The 21,659-nt window shown below is 34.3% G+C and overlaps 1 protein-coding gene across 6 annotated transcripts in view; it reads right to left on the reverse strand.

Annotated features, from left to right (window-relative positions):
* Window positions 1-568: 568 nt before the first annotated feature.
* LOC105231645 (homeobox protein 2) overlaps window positions 569-21,659 on the reverse strand; it is a 47,063-nt gene continuing 25,972 nt past the window's right edge. For 3 of the 6 annotated variants that reach the window (XM_049449534.1, XM_029552592.2, XM_019992209.2), the window contains 7 exons: window positions 9,504-12,084; window positions 8,964-9,410; window positions 7,772-8,899; window positions 7,516-7,688; window positions 7,268-7,452; window positions 6,405-6,517; window positions 569-6,293 (listed from right to left, as the gene is read on the reverse strand). In XM_049449534.1, coding sequence (XP_049305491.1) covers window positions 6,084-6,293; window positions 6,405-6,517; window positions 7,268-7,452; window positions 7,516-7,688; window positions 7,772-8,899; window positions 8,964-9,410; window positions 9,504-12,084 — 4,837 coding nt within the window. In that variant the 3' untranslated portion in view covers window positions 569-6,083. The remainder of the gene's footprint in view (window positions 6,294-6,404; window positions 6,518-7,267; window positions 7,453-7,515; window positions 7,689-7,771; window positions 8,900-8,963; window positions 9,411-9,503; window positions 12,085-21,659) is intronic. The other 3 variants (XM_029552595.2, XM_049449535.1, XM_029552596.2) reach the window with 2 other exon arrangements.

A 21,659-nucleotide genomic window follows, 5' to 3' on the forward strand; every position in this document is an offset into this window, starting at 1 on the left:
ACTCAAGAAGTTTGTGTCAAAATCAATTGGAACCAACTATTCGAAGTTGTGTGTATTTTTATGCCTATCTATTGAACGTTTTACACCAGATTTCAAAACTTTAAAGCGTTTTCTCCACACACTCTCCCAATTTCAAAACTGCTACACAGAACGTTTTATAATTTTGAATATCTTTTCTACACATAATTTACGAGATAACTCTGCAGAGTCTGTTTTACACGAATCAACCCACTCCACCCTCAATAAAGTGAAAAAAGTGAACAAATATTAATTTTCTTGTAATGCTAGCACAAAATTTGATTTATTAATTTGTATTTTTTATCATTGTCATAAACACATTAATATTTACTTTAATTATGGAATTGTAACAAAAACTAAAAATTCTTGCATTGTAGGAATAATTTCAGTACAGTATGTTAAGTGTTGAAATTCTATCGAATCGTAAATATAAAGGATACATAGAATAGTTTATTTTGTATTCGCAAAGTTGCTAATATATGTATGTAAGCTTAAAAGTTATTCATATTTAAGCAAATTTACTTTACATCTTGCAATTTTTCGTAATAAGTATCTGATCCACATAGAAATGTATTTATTGATCTTTCTTTGAATTTAATTTTGTGTAGTTGCATCATTATATAATATTTGTTTACAATTTTAGCTTATTAAGTAATCTATGATATATATGCATGTATTTCAAAGTGTCGCCAGGGACTAATTTATTACTTTTCTTTGCTTTCATATAACATACATCACAGCGGAATTTTACATATTTAATACAACTTTTCGTTCTCGATTATTTCAACTTAAAATGTTTACATTTTAATAATGAAACAAAAAAAAATATTTTATTATTTTTATTTTTTTATTTTTGAACAATTTAAATGTAAATCAACTGATGTTAATGATAAATGTGAAAGAAAATTATAACAATATACGCATATACGTTAATATGTATGTATGTCAGCAAGCTAATTATTTATGTCCATTTATTACAAATTGTTATATGTAAAACTTAATTTAACTTTAATGTCTTTTTTAAACTAATATTAAGCAGCACAAATAAGCACTATTTCACAATACTTTTCTTACACTTACATATGAATAAAGGTTTTACGTATAATTAGTACCATATATTTGTGCAAGTATAAAAGATAACCACGTACATTGCTATATACATACATATATACTCATGTGATATATTTTTTTTCAATAAACCAGCTAGTACATATACATATATATTTACGACTCATAATCAACATAAACAAATATTATTTAATAATATATTCGTTTTTTTGTTTTGCTTGTATTGTTGTAATTATGCTTGACTTCGTACATATACATATATTATAGTACTTATAGTATTTGGGAAATATATGAGTATATTGGTGATTTGAAAATTCTTGAAATTGCACAATATGGTGGTCTTTTTAAAAAAGTGTTATTTAAGAAGATAAATACGTGCATTTTAATGTAAATACATATGTGTGTGCCTACACAAGTTCAATAGATTGTATACATCATTTTGAAATAATTTATTTAAACGTTTGCTTATTATGCTGTAGTTTATCCACTCCAATCCAATAAAACCAGTAACCTTAAAGTTTAAGCGAAACTAGTGTGTAATGTTGTAAGATAGAGCAAAAGAAAGGTCAACTTCACTTGCACCGAAGCTAAACTAACCTTAACAAAAAAAAAAAAATTCTATATAAGGACTGTATTTTGTGTTTGCTGTTGTAGCGGCAGAATTCTACCGACTTGACAGTCCTTGGGTCCGTTCCGGTTACGTAGACCCAACTGTAGTGGAAACGGCCTGCATTTTGCTCGATGCAGTGTTCGGTCAGTTTGTATGGCACCCACATAAACGTTATAGTAGTGTGCTGTGAAAAATTTATTCGAAAGTTGTGGCGCCTGATTTCACTGAGATATGTCCTCAAATAAAAAAAAAACATTCCATACAAGCACTAGATTTCGATAAGTCAATAAGACAGTTCGGATAAATGAGCGACTACTTTTGGAGAAAAGAAGGTGTGCAAAATTTCTGATCGATAACTCAAAAACTGATTCGTCACGCTGATCTTTTGTATATATACTTTATAGGTTCTCCGACACTTTTTTCTGTGTATTATCAACTTCGTGACAAACTTGAGAACCCTGTTCAGGCATAAAAAAAAAACAGATTTATTAATGGTTTATGGGTTATTGAACTTCGACCATATAAGTAAACCAACTAACTAACTAACTAAAAACTAATATCGAAATTGAGAAATGCGTTTTTCATAGTAGAAATACATAAAATTAATGATAATATTTTGGCACTTACAACTCTACTAGGTGATTTGCCGATATTTTCCGCCTGTGTGTAATGTGAGCGTTTAGAATACTACTTAATACATTTTTCAGAGAAGCGTTTTCTCGTGCTGAAAATATACCGAGCTTTTACTTAATTCGCTGAGGATTGGTTACCATTAAAGCAAGGTTCTATGAATTATACACGTGCAGAGGTTCGTTAATTTATTCCATCACTCGCTTAACCGTAGACAGGAACAAAACAATTGGCTGCGGTGGTCTTTAAACTAATTATTTTAAAAGTCTATTGGGCTTAAACTTTGGTGTTATATAATTATGAATGAGTTGTTATATTGGCAAAATACGAAAAGACTTTTTCGACTACCCAATATTAGTTCGACTGTATAACACATAGATAATCTATAATGGCATATGCGCTGCTCCTTTTCGAAATAATTATATTGCTTATAGCTATAGAAATGTATTGTGGATTAATGGAAACGGATTATTGTGCATAATTAGCTGTGGTTTATTTTTTTGTTTTAGTTTTTTTTTTAAATAACCGAATTGCATTCGTATATTACTAATTTAATAGCAATTTGTTTTTATTTCAATTACATATGTATATAAATATTGTTTTGCGTTAAATATGCAAATGGAGGGCAGGAATCGATTTCATATTTTTAACGCGCACTAATGCAACATTATATTTTATACGAGTATAGGTGTGCATGTATTAGTATATACATATTTGATATTTATTTTTTAACTCATTTTCTGTTTTTACATACATACATATGATAATAATGCTTCGGCTGAGATAAAAATATTAATATTCATACATACATGACAATTAACATTTTTTTCTTGAATTTTATTTATTTATTGCAAAACATATCGGTTAATTTTAATTTTAATTTTTACGACTACATACGCGCTCACAGCAATTAGAATATATTTATGTATGTATGTACACATATATGCGTTTTTAAAATTACAAATCACATGAACATTGTTTGAATTACATTGTTATAATTTTGATATTTCTTGCTTATACATAATATTTATAGTCTACTTCAAGATAAATCTACACACAGCATATAATTTACATATGTCATGCATGTTTGCATGTATGTATGTATTATATATATCGTAAACCTATATGTATTATATATTAATTGCTCACATTTACTTAAAGAACACAACGGATTTTTAAAGCGTGCTTTAATGATATACACAAAAGTCTGTTGATTTTTGTGTATATACATATGTACATATGTATATAAATCTGCATGGTAAGCGCTAATTTATGGTAAGCTAAACATGCTATTGTTAAGCTGCTAATTTAAATTGTAAAAACATTTTCATAATAAAATCAAAGCAATATTTGCTTAAAATTCTTTGCTCTGGAATAGCAGCCGTTCACATTTTATATTTAATTTAAAGAATTTGATAAAAAGGAGGTTGTAATTTTTTGTTATATATCGTCACCTAAAATGCAAAATAACGTAACATAAATTTTCATAAGTTGACAAGTGCAGGAAAAACAATATCATAGCAACCACTCATATTGCAACAAAAAGTGTGTTTTGGTTATAAAATGGTTATATATAGGTTATATCTGACAGCGGAAGCTTAAAAGCGAATCGTAAGCAATAAAAAGCTCAATTTTGAATTTTTTGTTGATAAGTGGTTTTGCATTTAAGTGACGATATGTATTTATGTACCATATATCGGCTATTACTATAAACATTCTTTTGAAAAAAAATGCATTATTCTCTGTTACAAACTCTGCGAGGGTGAACGTGTTCATTTTTAGGTTCTTCATGTAAACGCGCATGCAAAATTCAGCGCAATTTCAGTAAATAAAGCTCGCACAAATATTACGCGCATAACGTCTATTGCATTTAACTTGTCCAAATTGACAATCACACACACACACAAGCATATAAACATATGTAAACAAATGTATGTTTATAGGATTTGAAAAAATTTAATTATTTTTCCAAGATAAGGGAAGACAATATATACGCTAAAAATGCCTACATTTTTTAAATATTACACCATATAAGTTTAGTTCTGAATAATTGCTAATAAAGTAAATTTTAGAGGTTTGCTTCGGTTACTTGAAGAAGTTTAGCGGGCGCTGAAAATATTTTAGTTGGCAAACTCCAAGAGATGTGACTATGCGCTCGGCTGGTTATTGGTGTTTTATGTCGCGCGTTTTGTGCATTTCATGCATTTAGAATGCATGTACGAGTATGTGCATAACCACTATGTATTTTGTTGCAGTAGATGCAGCGTTTGACTTTGTTACTGCTCAATATTTTATAATTAAATAGCTACGTGAAAACGTTACATATTCGTTGTAGTTTAAAGGCAATTAACACTTTTTTTTTTATTTTTTAAACATAGATAGACGTATAAAAAATAGTGCTGTCTACAATTGGGACATATACATATGTATATATGTATGTTTGTTATTTACGACTAAAGGACCTGGAGCTGGTTGGTGTGTCTGTTTATGAAAAATTATTACACTGAGCTTCTGCTTAACTTAAATCTAGCAGTATAGCATTACTTAGACACACACATATAAAACCACAATTGGTTTTTATTATCAAATAGTGTAGTATACATACACAGATAAGGCTATACTAGCATTGCAAGCACGAATTGTACATGCATTTCTATAAAATTATATCGTCACCTGAAATGCAAAATAACGTAACAACATTTTCAGAAATTTAAAGTGGCATGAATGAAACACGCAATAAAACAGAATAGGAGTGAAAACAAAATTTAATATTGGTTAAAACTGGTTTATATCTGAGTGCAGAGCATGAAAATGTTGAAAATATGTAATATTATTGTTTTAATTTGAAGTGGTGAAGCGTAATCAATAAGACACTCAATTTCGAATTTTTTGATGATACGTTATTTTGCATTTCAGGTGACGATATGTATATTAATTGTGAGTAAACTGAAACTCCAAATTTGTTTTCAAATGTGTTGCTATTGTTTTTGGGAAGGTAGTTCATAAAAAAAAGTTGTGAAGTAAATTCTCTCGACAAGGTTTAAGTTTATTGCTTATTAGTCTACCACTTCAGCATAACTTCTGCGCAAATAAAGCAACAATTCGCCATAGAAATTGAATTTTGTTTTATTTATTTTCTTTGCCATATAATTAGCCACAAGTAGATGTTTACAAATCGTTTACGAAAGTTATTACACCAACAGGCGTGTACAACTACACAACTCAACTACTAGAGAAATGTTATTTATAAAAAAAAATAGCAATACAGCCAATGCCCGAAGAAATATGTAATATAGCTATGTACGTATGTATGTAAATGTCTAGTTGCATTCCATTATATAGAATATATATTAATCAACTAATCTTATTGCATTTAGTTCAAAACTTGCTTTTTTGTGTGATTTTCTTACACTTGTTAATCTTAATAACAATTTATTATAACATATGTGTTTGTATGTATGTATGTGCCTTTAGGAGTTATCAATTTGAATGGCGTGTGTACACATGTCGCTACTTTTAGTTATCTTATATTTTTCACTTAGATTGTAATAAATTTCTAGCTTAAAGGTGGTTTCATTGGAAACACAAAGAAGTACAAATACATTTATTGGACGTGGACGTTAGAAGAGTGCCTGACTTGTATGATTTTAGGTTTATAGTAAAATCATTTACCGTTACATTGCAATATTTGGTACATATGTATTTTTATTTTGCATACTCTATTATTTTCCTCCCCATACACATTATTTCGTTACATTTAATGTGCTTGTGTTGCTTGTGTCTGCTGTTGCCCGGACGCAGTTTGCGTTGTAGTTGCTGGTGGTTGAGTTTGTTGTTGCGTTGAAGGTTGTGTTTGGATTTGAGACTGTGTTTGTTGAGTTTGCGGCTGCTGCTGCTGTTGCTGTTGTTCTGAATTCTCGAAGTAGTCGGAAGCATTACCCCGACAAATCGGGCAGGTTCGATTTGACTAGACAATAGATAGGAAAATATTAAACAAGTTTCAGTTGATAAGGAGGAAGATAGAAGGTGTAAAGGTCGCTATTAAATGTTTGCATATTTTTTTATGTAGTTTACTCACCCTTAGCCATTTGTCCACACATTTTGCATGGAATTCGTGTGAACAAGGTAACACACGGAGCACTTGCCTCAACTCAAAGTCACACATGCAAACAACGCAAGACGTTTGATCACCTGCGAATAATTCATTAAAAGTCGTTAACATGTAATTTTAAACCGATACTCGGTGCTGATTGTATAAATATTAAAAGCAAATTATTATTAAATAAATATATGATTAAAATCAAAATTCAAACAAAAAAGTTTTCAAATATCATTATCGTTAAAATTATTGTAGTAGGTCTGACATTCGACTATCTTGGAGGCAGTATTAACAGCAACAACAACGTCAGTCTCGAAATGCAATGCAGAATAACTCTTGCCAAGTAAAGTCTTCTCTCGACGAACAAAAACCAAACTCTATAAACCACCTACCTATAATTGGCGCCAAATTGCGAAAAGAAGAAGCGACTGGCGCGCTGTTGTAAACTATAGCCGAGTCGAAAAAACCAAGATTATTGAACAAACGGTGGTGCTATAAAACCCTACAGAAATAAAAACGTTTCTACTCGTACTCGAGCAGAACAATTTAAATAGTTTTGCTGTAATCTATATCAAATTTCGTGAAGATATCTTGTCAAATAAAAAGCAAAAAGTTTTCCATACAAGAACTTGATTATGATCCTCCAGTTTGTACGGCGGCTATATGTTATAGTGGTACAATATCGGTGGTTCCGACAAAAGAGCAGCTTCTTGAGGAGAAAAGATGGCGTGCAAAATTTCAGATCGATAACTCGAAAACAGAGATTACTTCGCGTAAATAGAGGCGGATATGTGAAATTTTGCATAGGAATACTTCATATGTATGTATTTTATGGTACTTACCACTATGTGTATCTGGATTATACTTATAGCTCGGCAATTGATCGATTTCATTTCGCGCCAAGCCTCGTGGCTTAGCCTCACCCAAACGCTCTGCCAAACTTAACAAAGCTTCGTAGTTTTCCGTCTCGTTGGAATCTGGTGAGTTCAGTTCATGTTGATTATAAGGTGAAAGCGGGAACATGGCACTGCACGAAAAAAAGAGAATAAATATGTAAAATCGTGAAGAAAACAACAGAATGCGTGTTTACAGGAAATTAAGTAAGAAGCCTGGATTTATGATGCCAGTTGTTGTCTGAATTTGCACAGGCGTCGCTTGGTGTGGGCCCAAAGTCTGTGGCGAAAGCATATGCCGGTGTGGTCCATGCGGATGATTTGAGGGCCAGAAACGGGTAATACGACGATGTGGTGGAAAAACACGTCTCTGCGAAAGAAAATTTATACAATTTTGACTTAGTACTAGCAAGTTCGGTGTAAGGAATATATGTAGTTAAAGAAATTGCTAACCTCTGTGGAGAGCAAAATCGGCTGTGGTGCCGCAGACATTTGTACCGCTGCCGACGCAGTAGTACGCAGGTGATGTGCTGCTGCAGCCGCAACTGCTGACATGGAGGTTATATGAATTGGTGTGGCTTGCAATTGATTGTGATGTGTCGGAGGCGTGGATATAGCGGCTTGATGTCCTTGATGAGCTTCCAAATGATGGACGCCGGCTTGTTCGAGTGAAAGACCCGCTACTGCAGCGGCTGCCACTGCTGCTGCCTCAGTACGTTGTTGCTGGGTAAATTGAGCATGTTGATAGTTAGCTGCGGCGACTGAAGCGGCTGCCATAAGGGCGGCAGCTTGTTGCGTATGTTGTTGCTGTGCAGCAGTAGCTGCACTAACCTGCACCTGTTGCGGCTGTGGCATTTGTATTGGAGCGCCGGTGGTTGCAGCAAACCCAGGTGGGCCTTGGGTGAATTGAGCACTGGGATGTGTATTGCATGCTTGAGCTGTGAACGGTTGTGTGTAAATACCATGCAGATGACATGGTGCTATTCTAGCTTGAGGCGGTGGTGCAGGATAAGTGCAGATTGAGGCCCAAATAGGCTCGGCATGTCGCAAGGGTAGGCTGACAGGCACCTGATTGATGTCCAGCATCAAAGGTGGTGGTGGCGGTGGTGCGCCCACCAACGATGTTTGATGATGATGGCCAGGCGATTGTGGTGGAGGTGGAGTTTGTTGCATGTAAGCGTTCACGGTCGCAGGTGCTGCATTCGCGCTAGGTAGGACTGCAGCAGCAGATAGTGAGTGCTCCCATGGTGAACGTTGTTGAATTTGTGGCTGTGCTTGTGTTAAAGATTGTGTTTGGTGTAGCGTTGGGGGTACTGGTGCTGGTTGCTGCTGCTGTTGCTGTTGTTGTTGTAAAGCGGGTGGTGGTGGCATGTGCTGTCGGAGGTAATATGGCGTGGGTTGTATTGAATGTTGTGGCTGATGATAGTTTTGCAAATGGCTTCCACTAATGTTGTTGGCATTCGTATTGTTGATACTATTGCCAGAAATACTATTGTTACTGCCATGATGGCTGCGATTATGATGAGATGACCCAGTGTCATGCAGACGGGGACGGCGTATCGGAGGACTACCTTGTTGCACCTAAAAGAAATTTTATTATTTGAATTTAATACAACATAAAGTATTTAATTAAAAGATAGTTTACTTGATTTCGAGGCGAACGTCGTTGCTCCCATAGAGCTGGCGGTGACTGGCTAGGCATGCGCCCGGATATGCGCCGTCTCTTGCGCGATGGACTGTCCGATTTCAGCCCATGGGCGCCACTGTTTAGTGAAGAAGTGGAACCCATAATACCAGTAGAGCCACTTGGTCCATCTAAAAGGTTGGAGACACTGCCGCCAACGCCTGCTAACGCTGATGTTGATGGCCCATTATTGCTGTAGTGATGATAGTGGTGGTAACTGTAATTACCAGAACCGGTATTTTGGTGGCCATTCCGTCCATAATTATTACTATTTCTGCCTGTGTTGTAGCCAAACTGACCGCCAGGACCATTGCTACTAACGTCGGCTAAGCTACCACGATCTGTGCGGTTGTCAGCGTGAAAGTCAGCACTCCGGGAATGATTGTTACCATTAGGGCCATCAAAATGCTACAAAATAATGTAATAATCAATAAGCATATCAAAGAGTGTTTTGAACGTGAAATTATGGCATATTAACCACACGCCCCACTTGCTACTCACCACACTGTTGTTGCCACTGCCGCTATTCCCATGCAGATTTACATTGACATTGTTATTGTTATTATTGCTATTATTATGATTTCTATCAAATAATCCTGAGTTAGATGCATTACTGCTATTGCTATTGTTGTTGTTGTTGTTGTTGTTAATATTATTGTGTCGCCGACTATGTTCATTATACTGATGGTGTTGATAGTTGTGATGATTGTTGCCATAATACTCATTATTGTGACGATGGCTCATCGCGTTAATATTTCCACTATTATTGTTACTTAGGTTTCCACCGCCACGCCGATAACTGTTGTTGCCATTCATCGTAAATTCACCATGATTACTACCACTATCCATGCCACGCCCATTATTGCCAAAGCGCATATGCCGCAAATGCGATTGCTGACCCATACTCATATTGCTGAATTGCTGGTGATAGTTGTTATTGCTACCGTTATTGTTGTTGTTGTTGTTGCTGCTACTGTTGCCACCAATATGATCAACACAAGACACATTGTAATCGTTTGAGCATTTTGAATATGTTTCATTATTAACGTTTGGTTCGTTTTCATTGTGTTTATAAATATTATTATTGTTTTTGTTATTGTTGTTGTTGTCGTTATATGCAATTATTTTGTTAACGGACGCCGACGTCATGGCGTTGGAAGATTCAAGGTCCACAGTGTACGAAGTTTCCAACGAGATCGCAGACATCGCCGTTGTTGTGGTAGAAGAGGGATCGTTGGAGAAAATGGGCACAAAAGAGGAAGTTCGTGCCGATTTGCAGGTGGAAGGAGTACAATTAGAAAGCGTGGAAATGAAATCGGAAATGGGCGGGTTTCGTATGAAATCGGAGTTGCGTGGTTTTTGAATGAGTGACGACGGTGTCGAAGTTAACGGGGAATGTGTTGCAGTTACAGTTATTGTTGATATTGTTGTCGTTGGTGAGATCATTGTGGCATTTGATGTTGTTGTTGTTGTCGTCATTGTGACAGCAGGTACATTCGTTTTTAATACGATTATTTTTTTATTATTGCGATTTTTATTTTTTTCATTAAATATTAAACGTTTAGATGGAATTGTTGTTGTTGTTGTTGTGGTTGTCGGCAAACATCGGGTAGACATTAAAGATGTACTCGCCGCGCATTGACGCCGTGATGGTGGACGGGGTAGAGATTGTTGTTGTGAAAATGAGACAGATGTGGTTGTTGTTGTTGCCGTTGTTGTAGCCATTGTTGACAATGTTGCCGTTTTCAAAGGCACATGTTGTTGGTGTGGGTGTTGGCGTTGCGGTCGTCGCCATTGTTTTTGTTGTTGTTTGTTATTCACATGTTGTGGCATCATTTGTTGGCGCGTTGCAGTTATTGGTGGATACGTTGTTGTTGTTGGTTCAGGTTGAGAAATTATGTCAGTACAAGAAGTTACATTCACATCATCAGTACAATTACTATTTTCAGTTGTTGTTGTAGACTTTGTAGTGTGTGTGGCAATTAGATTTGTATTTGTTAGCGGGACTTGGGATTGGTGGTTAGTTGGTATATTTTGATTCTGGTGGTGATGTTGGTGTGTCGGGATTTTGCACGAGTTGTGATGATGATTTTTACTTTGACTATGTTCACGATGATGCTGATGATGATTGCTACTAACATTCTCACAATTACTATTTAATGTATGTAATGCAACTGTACTTGGGTAATGATTATGACCATGATCAACATGATTCAGAGACAATGTACGATTTCGATGTAAATGTCTACGACTCTGGCTTTGTTGCGGTTGTATGTGTGTGTTAGTTTTTGTATTTGAAATTTTCATATTTTGAGAATTGGAATGCGGTTCTTGACAATTAATTTTTGAAGAAGGGGAATTGGTTATGGAGACGGTTGTAGTAGCCGTGGTGGCGTTATATGGTTGGGAGATCTGGAGCGGTCTTAGGGGGCTGTGTACTCTTACATTTGAAATCTTTGTGTAATCATTTATATTACAAGTCAACGGTGCAGCTTCAAAAATTGCTGAGGAAGACCGTGACGACATCGCAATATTATTCAAAAGTTCGCTAAATCGGGTATGGGGGGGAGGCTTGGGATTATGATTGGGGTAGTGTAGCAAATTGTTGGTGGTGGAGTTGGCGGCAACTGGCGAGCATAATGCTGGTGCTGAGGTGACAAATGCTGGGTCCGAGTTGGAAGCAGTTGCAGAACTAGAGTTCGGTGCGGTAATAGTTATAGAGCTAGAGGAAATGGCATTGTAGCTGGACTGTTGGACTTTAGGAATTTGCGCTTGATATTGACAGTGATTGTGTGTTGTACGATAATGTTGGTGGATTTCATTTGTACTATTGTGTTTATAGTGATGATGACTAGAACAACTTTTCGAATTGCTACTAATATGGCTATGACTAAGCTGATTATGACAAGATGGGTGAGTGATATGCTCGTTGTTAATATTATGATTATTATGGTTGTGAAGTTTGTGACTGAGGTGGAGATGGTGGTTTTTGTGTTGGTGGCAGTGGTGGTGGTGGCTACAGTAATTTCCTTGGCAATTATTAGGACAACTTCCACTCTTATTATTACTTGTTGGAGCATCGCTGTATTTTTTTAAATATTTTTTTTTTTTGTTTTTGTTTTTATTTTTTTTTATTAATTTGTTTATTGTTTGGTAGATTTGTCGATTGTTGGAGTGGTTTGTTTGCGTTAGGTCAACATATGTGTTTGTTTTTAATAAGATTTCGGTTTTCAAAATTGGTTATTCAATGCAGTAGTAGTAATAGAAGTGGTACATAGTAGTAGTAGTAGTAGTAGTAGTAGTAAGAGTGGTGGTAGTGGTGGTAGTAGTAAAACACAACCCATAATAGTTATTTAATGCATTTACATGTACAGTTATATGTATATATATATATATGTTGCAGCCACATATATAAATATGTATTCAATTCGATATACATATAATTTTTTTTTTAATTTTATGAAGAAGAAAGAAAAACGAAAAAAGAAAAAATAATATTTTAAATGGCAAAATGCAATATTTATATATAGAAAATTTTGTTTGATTAATATTAATATTTACACACAAAGAAACAATAACATAATGTCATAATATGTAGTAAATGTAGGCAAATTGTCACACAAATTTACTTGTATTTGATGCACACTACGCTTAAACTATCGTTAACGGCTTCGTATCTAATTGCAGTTGCGTTTACAAGCTCTATCGATAAAAGTTTTGAAATAATGAATTCTTCCATTCGCATTTTTTTCCAATGACTTCTCAAAGCAGTTTCAATGCATTGCTAAAAGGATTAATTCAAATACTTGATAAAGTAAATACAACATTAATAAAAACTCACGCTCATTAATCATTGAATCGCATATTACTAAACCATATGGAATTATTTATAAAATAAATAAAATGTATGTATTTATATATATACTACTGTGGGCAAAAACAGTAAGACTTTTTAATTTAAATTTCACGGGAAAACGCATTCGTCAGTATAGCGTCAGCATTTTTCTAGTATATAGTTTTAGTATACGCTTGTCTTGGAGGATGGAGTCATGTTTAGAAGTTCACGCAAATGAGAAAATTACTCTGTTTGTCATTCACTTGGGAATGGTCAGAAACGATTCTTTTATATATGGCTCAAGCAGCTCGCGACTTCTAGTCTTAGACAAGGTATACAAGGCAAGGCAGCCAAAGAACATCCGTTTGAAGGTGAGTTAAAGCGAGAAGGCGAACCATCCCTCCCCAGGATTGTGCGCTGGGTTTGGGACTTGCCAAAAAAATGGTTGAAAGATTATTTGGGCATTAGAAAAGTGAAAACACGATTGGTTCCAAAATTACACCATTTTAACGAAAAAAAGCCTCGCATTTACAGACGTTAACAAAACAACAAAAAACAAAACTCTGTATTTGATAGAATTAGTAGATCGTGCTGTATTGTGAGCTTCTAAAATCGGGTGCAACGATTAATGAAGAACGATACCGACAATCAGTCAACAAACTGAAGCGAGTGATTACCGAAAAACCCATGTAATTTCCAACTGGCACGAGGCAATCATTTTTCCATCATGACAACGCTCTGCCTCATGCTGTAAAATCTGTTAAAAACTATTTTGAAAAACAGTGGCTGAGAAATTTTGCCTCAACCTGGTTATAGCGCAGACCTTAGCCTTTGTTCCGGTCGATGCAGAACGCCTTATGTGGTATATACGGTGCTCACCAGAACAGTGGCACAAATTGGCTTGATTCATTGATATATGTGGTGGTGTTAAAAGTTAAGGACACCATAGTATTCAAAGTACCGCCGAATTTTCGAACCGTTCCTGTGTATGAATAATTATAACCTGAGCAGGGTATAATTAGTTTGCTACGAAGTTTGTGACACTCGCAAGGAGTAAGAGACGATATAAAATATATACAGACGAGCTGAGTCGATTAAGCTATGTATGTCCATCTGTCCATCCGTCTATTCGTCTGTCTGCCTGTACATACGCGAACTAGTCCCTTAGTTTTTGAGATATCGATCTAAAATTTTACACTGGACGTTTTCTCCTCAAGAAGCTGATCATTTGTCGGAACCGTCGATATCGGAATACTATAGCATATAGCTGTCAAACAAACTGAACGGTCAGAATTAAGTGCTTTTAAGAAAGCTTTCGTTTTTGTGAAGGATATTATATCTTCGACAAGCCTGACAGAAGTCAACATAGGTGTTTGTATTAAGGACAATGATTCTGATATGATCTGTTCTGATTGGTTAAAACCTAATAGCGAACAGTACTAGTTGTCTCCCTTATTGATCACTAAGGTTAGATTAGGTTAATCTGGTAGGCCAATAAGCCACGCAGAGACCAGTTTGATCCTTTGCGATACTAGGTGGATTTTATTAGCTAGGTTGAAGAGGAGTAGTCATCTCTTACGAAGCCTGCGCTTGACGCGAATTTTAACACACTCTACGGCCTCACTATCTATTGATCAAACTATACTTCATTTGTATTAATAAGGTTTATTTTGAAGATTTTCAAAGTTAGCAAAATAGGTTTTGAATTGTATGTAAATAAGTGCGTTTAGAAACTTTCGTCGGCGCTATGTGTTGCCTCTTTATATGGTTCTAAAAATACAATGGAACTACACGCATATAAAAGTCTGGGATAAGCGGTGTTGGAACGTTGAAAATGCTAAAATTATTCGAGGAAATAACATTATTGCTTCATACTTATTATCCAACTACCAAAAAATAGTACAAAAGTTGAACTCAAATGGTGAATATTGTCATGCCAAAAATAGTTAGTGATAATGAGTTTGACTATTACCTGCTTGCCCGTGAAACGTTATTTTGAAAGGAACTTAAATAGTGGACACTTATTAAATATTACATAAACATACATATATAAATATATAATGTGTTACGTATTTAAAATACGTTTATGCAAGAATCCAAAGCTACAAAAATAAAACTTATATACTATTAACTATACATACATACATATTAAAAAATAGGCACCCATATGTGTGTACTATAATTCGAAGACTAAACATTTGTATATTATACAGGGACATCATTTAATTTAATAAACGCATGTATTTGAAAATGTGTGTTTGTTAAACATTTTTCAAACGTACATTAGGGTGTATATTTTTTTCAAAAGTCGATTTCATTTTTTTAAACGCCCACTGAAGTTTTAGTTTTAGCCCTAAAAAATTATACATTGTAACTCTTCATTTTTAATTCAAACTATGCTTACATAATTTTCAATTTTTTATTTGTTGAATAAATGAGATTTTTTCAACTTTTGCTTTACAACATGGTATTTATCTGCAATGCAAATAAATCTACAACTTTGAAAGGTGGATATTGAAATGTAGAATTTTTTGCTCTACAAAAGAAGTTTTGTTAATTTTCGCCTTCAAAACATGTCTTTAAAAGTTGTACGTAGTTAAAGTTATGGATCATATGAAGTGCATTCATACAGTACACCATGTCGTATGCGCAACACCTGCGATTTTATAAGGGATTTTTCGATTGTGTATTCAATTGATGTATAACTTTAAATGCGGATAGCTTTTAAATTAATGTCTCTATGAAAAAAATGCGTAGACCATTTTTATAGAGCGTAAAATTTTGTATTAGAATATGCTCTTCTTAAAGTTGTAGGTTTCTTTTTTTTATGCAAACGAATAAAAATCACATGATGTGTAATTTAGGCTCAGTTTAAATTGAAAATAAATATATTGCTTAGTTTCGTGCCTTATTTTTAGAGTAAAAACTGAAATTTCAGGTGAAAAAAATTGATTTGGTAAAAAATAGACACCCTAATATACATACATTTGTTTGTATTTTATTTGTAAGTATGTTCATAAGAATTTTTATTGCATTTCTCAGCTTTAACGTATATATTGCGCATAAAATTTGACTTTAAAAGTTGACTAAATATAATTTAAAAACACAATGTCATTCATAAAAAGTGTTATTAAATTTGTATGTGTTTATTTGTTAAATTTTTTTGCAAAACTTAAATATAACTAAAATAATGTTTTGCGTAAGAGATTTCTATGCATAAGTTTAACCCTTTTTATTGGTTTTAGTTAATATTTTGCTTCACAAAAGCGTGCTCTTCGTAAAAAAAAGTATAGTTAAGCATATAATCATATATATACATCTATAAAGATTCATTATATATACATACATATATGTATAAATATATTATAAGTGTTTAAGTTTTGGTTTGGCGAACAATAAAACGTAACTTCGTACAAACACAGTTAATTACGAGTAGGTGTTTAGAGAAATATTTCGCATACGATATACACACGAGCATTTAACAGTGTTCGGACATATTCATTTATGAGTTTGTTTTAGAAATACGAAAAAACTTTTTCGACTACCCAATATTTGAGTTTAAATTAAGAGCAAGCACATCCACAGTGTGTACTTGAGGCGCATCAACGTATGTGAAGTGCACGTAAGTGAAGTTCACGTAAGTGCAGTGGCATATTAGCGCATATTAGTTTAGTAAGCACTCTCGTCGGTGCGTAAAGTGAATGTTTCCGAACACTATTATTTGCAATTGCTATTGAATTCTAAATGGAAAATACTGCTGAAATTGACAAAAAGTAGGCATACATATACATACGTACATATTTGGAAAATATGCAGTTCCTTCGGAATAGTTTAAAGCCGCAGTGTGCAAAATGCAAATAAACTTGTAAGCCTGAGCTAATCGATTCGTTGCATTTTTTTTAACATATATATTGAAATACTGTACTTAACAAGAGGCACATACGCAGTTATTGATATCTATATATATATATGTATAAATATTTATATAGTCGGCATGAACGCACCGTTAATCTACGAAAATAGCGTGTCTATAAAACGGAAATGAACAATCAATCATACATACATAATTAGCCATCTCTGTAAAAGCAACAAACATTGAATGATAAAACACATCTCTCAGACAGGAAAATTTGCAAATTGCATTAACAATCAATGAGCTCAGTCGGAAATGCCATAATAAATATATAGTACTATACATATATAATTCTCTATGTATAATACCTATATACGACAATACAAAATTCGTAGATTAGTAGTTATTGATATTATTACAAACTATTTGGAAAAAGAGAAAATTTTGTAAACGTTTTGTTTTGATTAAAAAAGTTTTATTTTTGTTGGTTTTTTGGGTTTTTTTTTTTTTGGTCACAATGCTTTTTTCTTATTCATTCATTTATAAATACAAGAAATTTTATGAAATTAAATTCGACAAAGTTTCTACATCCATCCATACCATACATATATAACATATATGTACATGTGTACTTTACATACATGTATATATAATGGTATGTTTGTATATAGCAGTGGGTGCGCACAATACATAAAACAAAAGAGTTCAATGGCATATAATAACAAAAATGGTCAAAAAATTCTAAGTATGCGTGTGTGAAATCAATATTATGAGCATAAATAACAGAGCATTCCTTCTATTTGGTGAATTGGTGATTTTAGTTTTTGTGATGAAAATAAATTAAAAGTTCGTTTTCCCTATAGTTATTCATACGCACTTATACATACATATGTATATATGGGTATAGGCATTTTGAGAATATCCAAGTAGAGCTGAGCTTATTTCCAATCCTACCCAGATCGTGTGATAACACACCGTTAGACTTTTTCCTGCGGGGATATATAAAGTCTAAAGTCTATGCAGACAATCCTGCTTCGACTTAGACCTTGGAGCAAAACATTACGCCAGTTACTAGTCGAAATGCTTGAATGAGTCATCGAAAATTGGACTCAACGGATGAACCATCTGAGACGTTACCGCGACCAACATTTGAAAGAGATAATCATCAAAAAATAAATGCCAATGAATGTTCCTTGTTCTTTTGAATAATAATAAACATTTCCCAATAAATTTGCAGTTTCTGTATTTTTTCGTTAAAAAAGTAAAGAATCTCGAAATGGATCACCCTTAGATGTTAACATACGAGGTTTGACAATTAAATAATGAGACTGATTTTATCGCCGCGCTTGTGGTCCCTTTCTCTCTTTCCGGCACCCTTCCCCTCTCCATTGATATATGTACTATCGCTTTGGCTTGTTTAGTTCGCCTGCTGCGTCAAGTTGAGTAGACGTGTGTTTGTAGTGCTCGTCACGAAAATGGAAAAACGAAATCAAGAGCAACGCGTCGCGATAAAATTTTGCGCCAGATCGGGCGAAATAGTTTCGGAAACGTACGCTAAAATTGTAAGAGTGTATGGTGATAGTCCTCTTAGTCGTGGAAACCAAACGCCATAGCTCACAATGGTTGCCTCCGCGCGCCCCCCGCCCGAAAAAAGCTCGCATGAGCAAGTCGAAGGTGAAAACGTTGATTATTGCCTTTTTTGATAGCCGTGGAATCGTCCACAAAGAATTCGTTCCACCGGGGAAAACTGTGAATCAAGTCTACTATTGCCAAGTATGCAAAAGATTGCGAAAACGAGTCAACAGGGTGCGCCCAGACATCGCTCATAACTGAATCCTTCATCACGACAACGCGCCGTGTCACACCGCCCTCAGCGTGTCCCAGTATTTGGCCTCTAAAGGGATCGCCGTGTTGCAATAGCCGCCTTATTCGCCTGACATGTCATCCTGTGACTGTTTTTTTGTTTCCTAAAACAAAATCGGTGGTCAAAGGAACCCATTTTGAGTCGATTACGGACATCCAGGCGGCCGTGACGAGGGTACCCGCGGACATCACAGTCGAAGCATTCCAGAAATGTTACGAAGCATGGAAAACGCGCTGGAACCGCTGTATAGCTATCCAAGGGGACTACTTTGAAGGGGATGGCAGAGTTGTAGAATAATTTTCAAATATACGGTTTTTATGGAATCAGTCTCATTACTTAATTGTCATGTCTCGTATTTGCATATTATTGGGTCTATAACTATATTCGTTATTCGAGGAAAATATGTAAAAGATTATTATGCAAAGAGTTTCTTAACTGAAGCTTTAACATTTTTACCATTTTTTGGCAATTTGAAGATCCCATCCCAAAAGAACTGCACCGACTTGGCGGCCAAGAATAGATCAAACTAATTTTTGATACCTTGTTCTAAAAAATTATCGCCTCGTTTTTTCAGCAATAATTTAATGAATAATGCCGGTAGTATTTCCCATTATGGCTTTCTCCCGACTTTAGCTGCTCTAATACCTCACGCCCGTCTGATTCCACCAAATACAGAAAGTTACCTTCTTTGCAACTCATGTTCGGATTATTGGAAATGAAACAAATATAGTTATAGACTCAATAGAAGTAAATGTTAATATTGCATCTCACAGAGCAAATGTCAAACAGAACGACTTTTAAAGCTTAAAGCATACAAAACGATAATGAATCGAAATAATATTTGTACGAGTACGAGTATACTAATTTATTGTATTATACAATTCGTCGCTTAGTTAGTTAGTGATAAATTAGGAGCTGAGTTAAGAACTAATCTACTACAAAACACCCGACAAAGCGGGCATCTGGTACCTAAGAATCATGCTGTAAAAGTTGGCACTATGTATTTACGGTTTTTATACCACATGTATAGATAAATTTCATAAGAATGTACAATATATTTCAGCAATAGTTAACAAATAAATTTGAAATAAAAACGTTTGCGACTGGGAAAAAGCGAACTAATTACGAGAAATTACGAGACAAGAACCCACAAATTAATATACCATATGTAAGCATTAATATAAAACAAATGTTGAGTATAATTTTTTTTCACTTTGTCTATAATATGTATGAGTTATGTGAATTATAACATATTTGTTTTTATTAAACATTTAGCTGACTTTTGGTAAAAAGCAGTTTAATCGAATATACAAACTACATAGATTATGGTGTTGTAATTAATTTTCGTAAAGTTTATGTTGATTTGGAGCCAACAAGCAGTGATTATTACGTAACAAATTGTTAAATCTCAATTTAGTTGTAATATTTAATTTGTTGCTGTTTCTTATTACTGTGTACAAGCTACATACATATGAAATTTGAATAATTTGCTTTCATTTGCTCTACGAACGTATACGAGTTGAAGGAAAAACAAACTCACGAATACATAATTACCACGATTATGTGCTTTTCATGCATTTTCTCACAGAATTCATATGTACTTATGTTTGTATGAGTATACGAATATTTGAGGGTGGTGCGACAAACATTTTTTCGTTTTTTTTTTTTTTGGTGGATTGGTATGTGGTGATAACGTACGAGTTAAAAGCGGTAGTTTCACAGACAACCTACAGTCAGTAGTTTCTGTTGTGCGGTGAAGTTGTTGTTGGGAGTTCGGGTTGTATCCGTTTGGGAGGAACAGGTGAATTGGTATTGTCATAGAGGAAATGAGAACGCTTTAAAGCGACAGCTCATTATCAGTTTTGCTATATATATGTATATCCTAATACACACTTTTCATATGTATTGACAAGTTATGTGTTTAGTATTATTTATGCGAAAAATTTGTAGTAAAAAATCACAAAATGTATAATTTGTATATTAGGGTGGATCAAAAAATCGAATATTTTTTTCGCTTGGTACCCTGAAAAACTGTTGATAGACAATTCCAAGAAAGGCTCTGCATGTATGAGCTCTTAAGAGGTTACATGGGTTTAACGAGTTTCAAAAAAACGAATATTTTATATTGTCTTCTTAAATTCTACTACACCTCTACAATATTATCCTAAATTTTCAAGTTGATCTGAGTAAAAGTAAAAAACATAAGAAGTTGTGCTACAACGCACAGTGGCACCGCTCCATACATTTCTTGGAAAAAAATAGAAGGAGTGGTCGTACAACAATGAAACTTTGCAGAAACACTTCTCTGGACTAAATTAAGAAATTTTGAAAAAATCTTGGAAAACCGCCCACTGCCACACCCACCTCCCATATAACTGCAATTGACAAAATTTTTATTTTTGGACCTAGGGGCTTGAAATTCGGGACACTTCTTAATTGAGTTCTCCTGATGAAAAAAAATTAAACTTAAACACATAGTGACGTTATTTATACCTTTACCTTGATAAAAATCCAATATAATATGCAATGTTTTAATTGAATATGTAACAAGGGAAAAATTGTGTTAGTTTTTATTTGTAATATTATGCAAGCACCATATCTTTAACAATGGGATCTAGTTCTAAGGAAATTTTGTTCGAATGACGCCTTAAGCTACTTATGTAAGGATCCGAAGTTATGAGAAGTCTGTTGAAGACATTAGTATTTGTGGAAATTCGATCACACTTTCTCGAAAACATCAATCGATACTTCCTGTAGTCTTTGTTTCTGGCTTCCTCGGCTTCCTCTGAAAGCATTCCTATTGGTAATACAGCAGCATCCATTATATTCTTACCATGCATTAGTACTTCATGCACAGTAACAGGCATATAAAACCAACTATAATTTTGTACGAACAGTCGCAGTTTCCGACGTATGTATATAATTTAAATTTGTCACTATCAATTTTTTCGCCACATGTAATTATTTGAAGAATTATCCTGAATAGATTGATAAGTTCTTCATTGACGCCAGTAATATCCGCAACCATTTGTGGGTTTAAAAAAAAAACCTTGACGTGTTCCCGTCGTTAGAAGTTCCTGTATCTTGTTGAACAAAATCAACTCG

The sequence above is a fragment of the Bactrocera dorsalis genome, chromosome 2 (assembly GCF_023373825.1).
Source record: "Bactrocera dorsalis isolate Fly_Bdor chromosome 2, ASM2337382v1, whole genome shotgun sequence".
Taxonomy (NCBI): domain Eukaryota; kingdom Metazoa; phylum Arthropoda; class Insecta; order Diptera; family Tephritidae; genus Bactrocera; species Bactrocera dorsalis.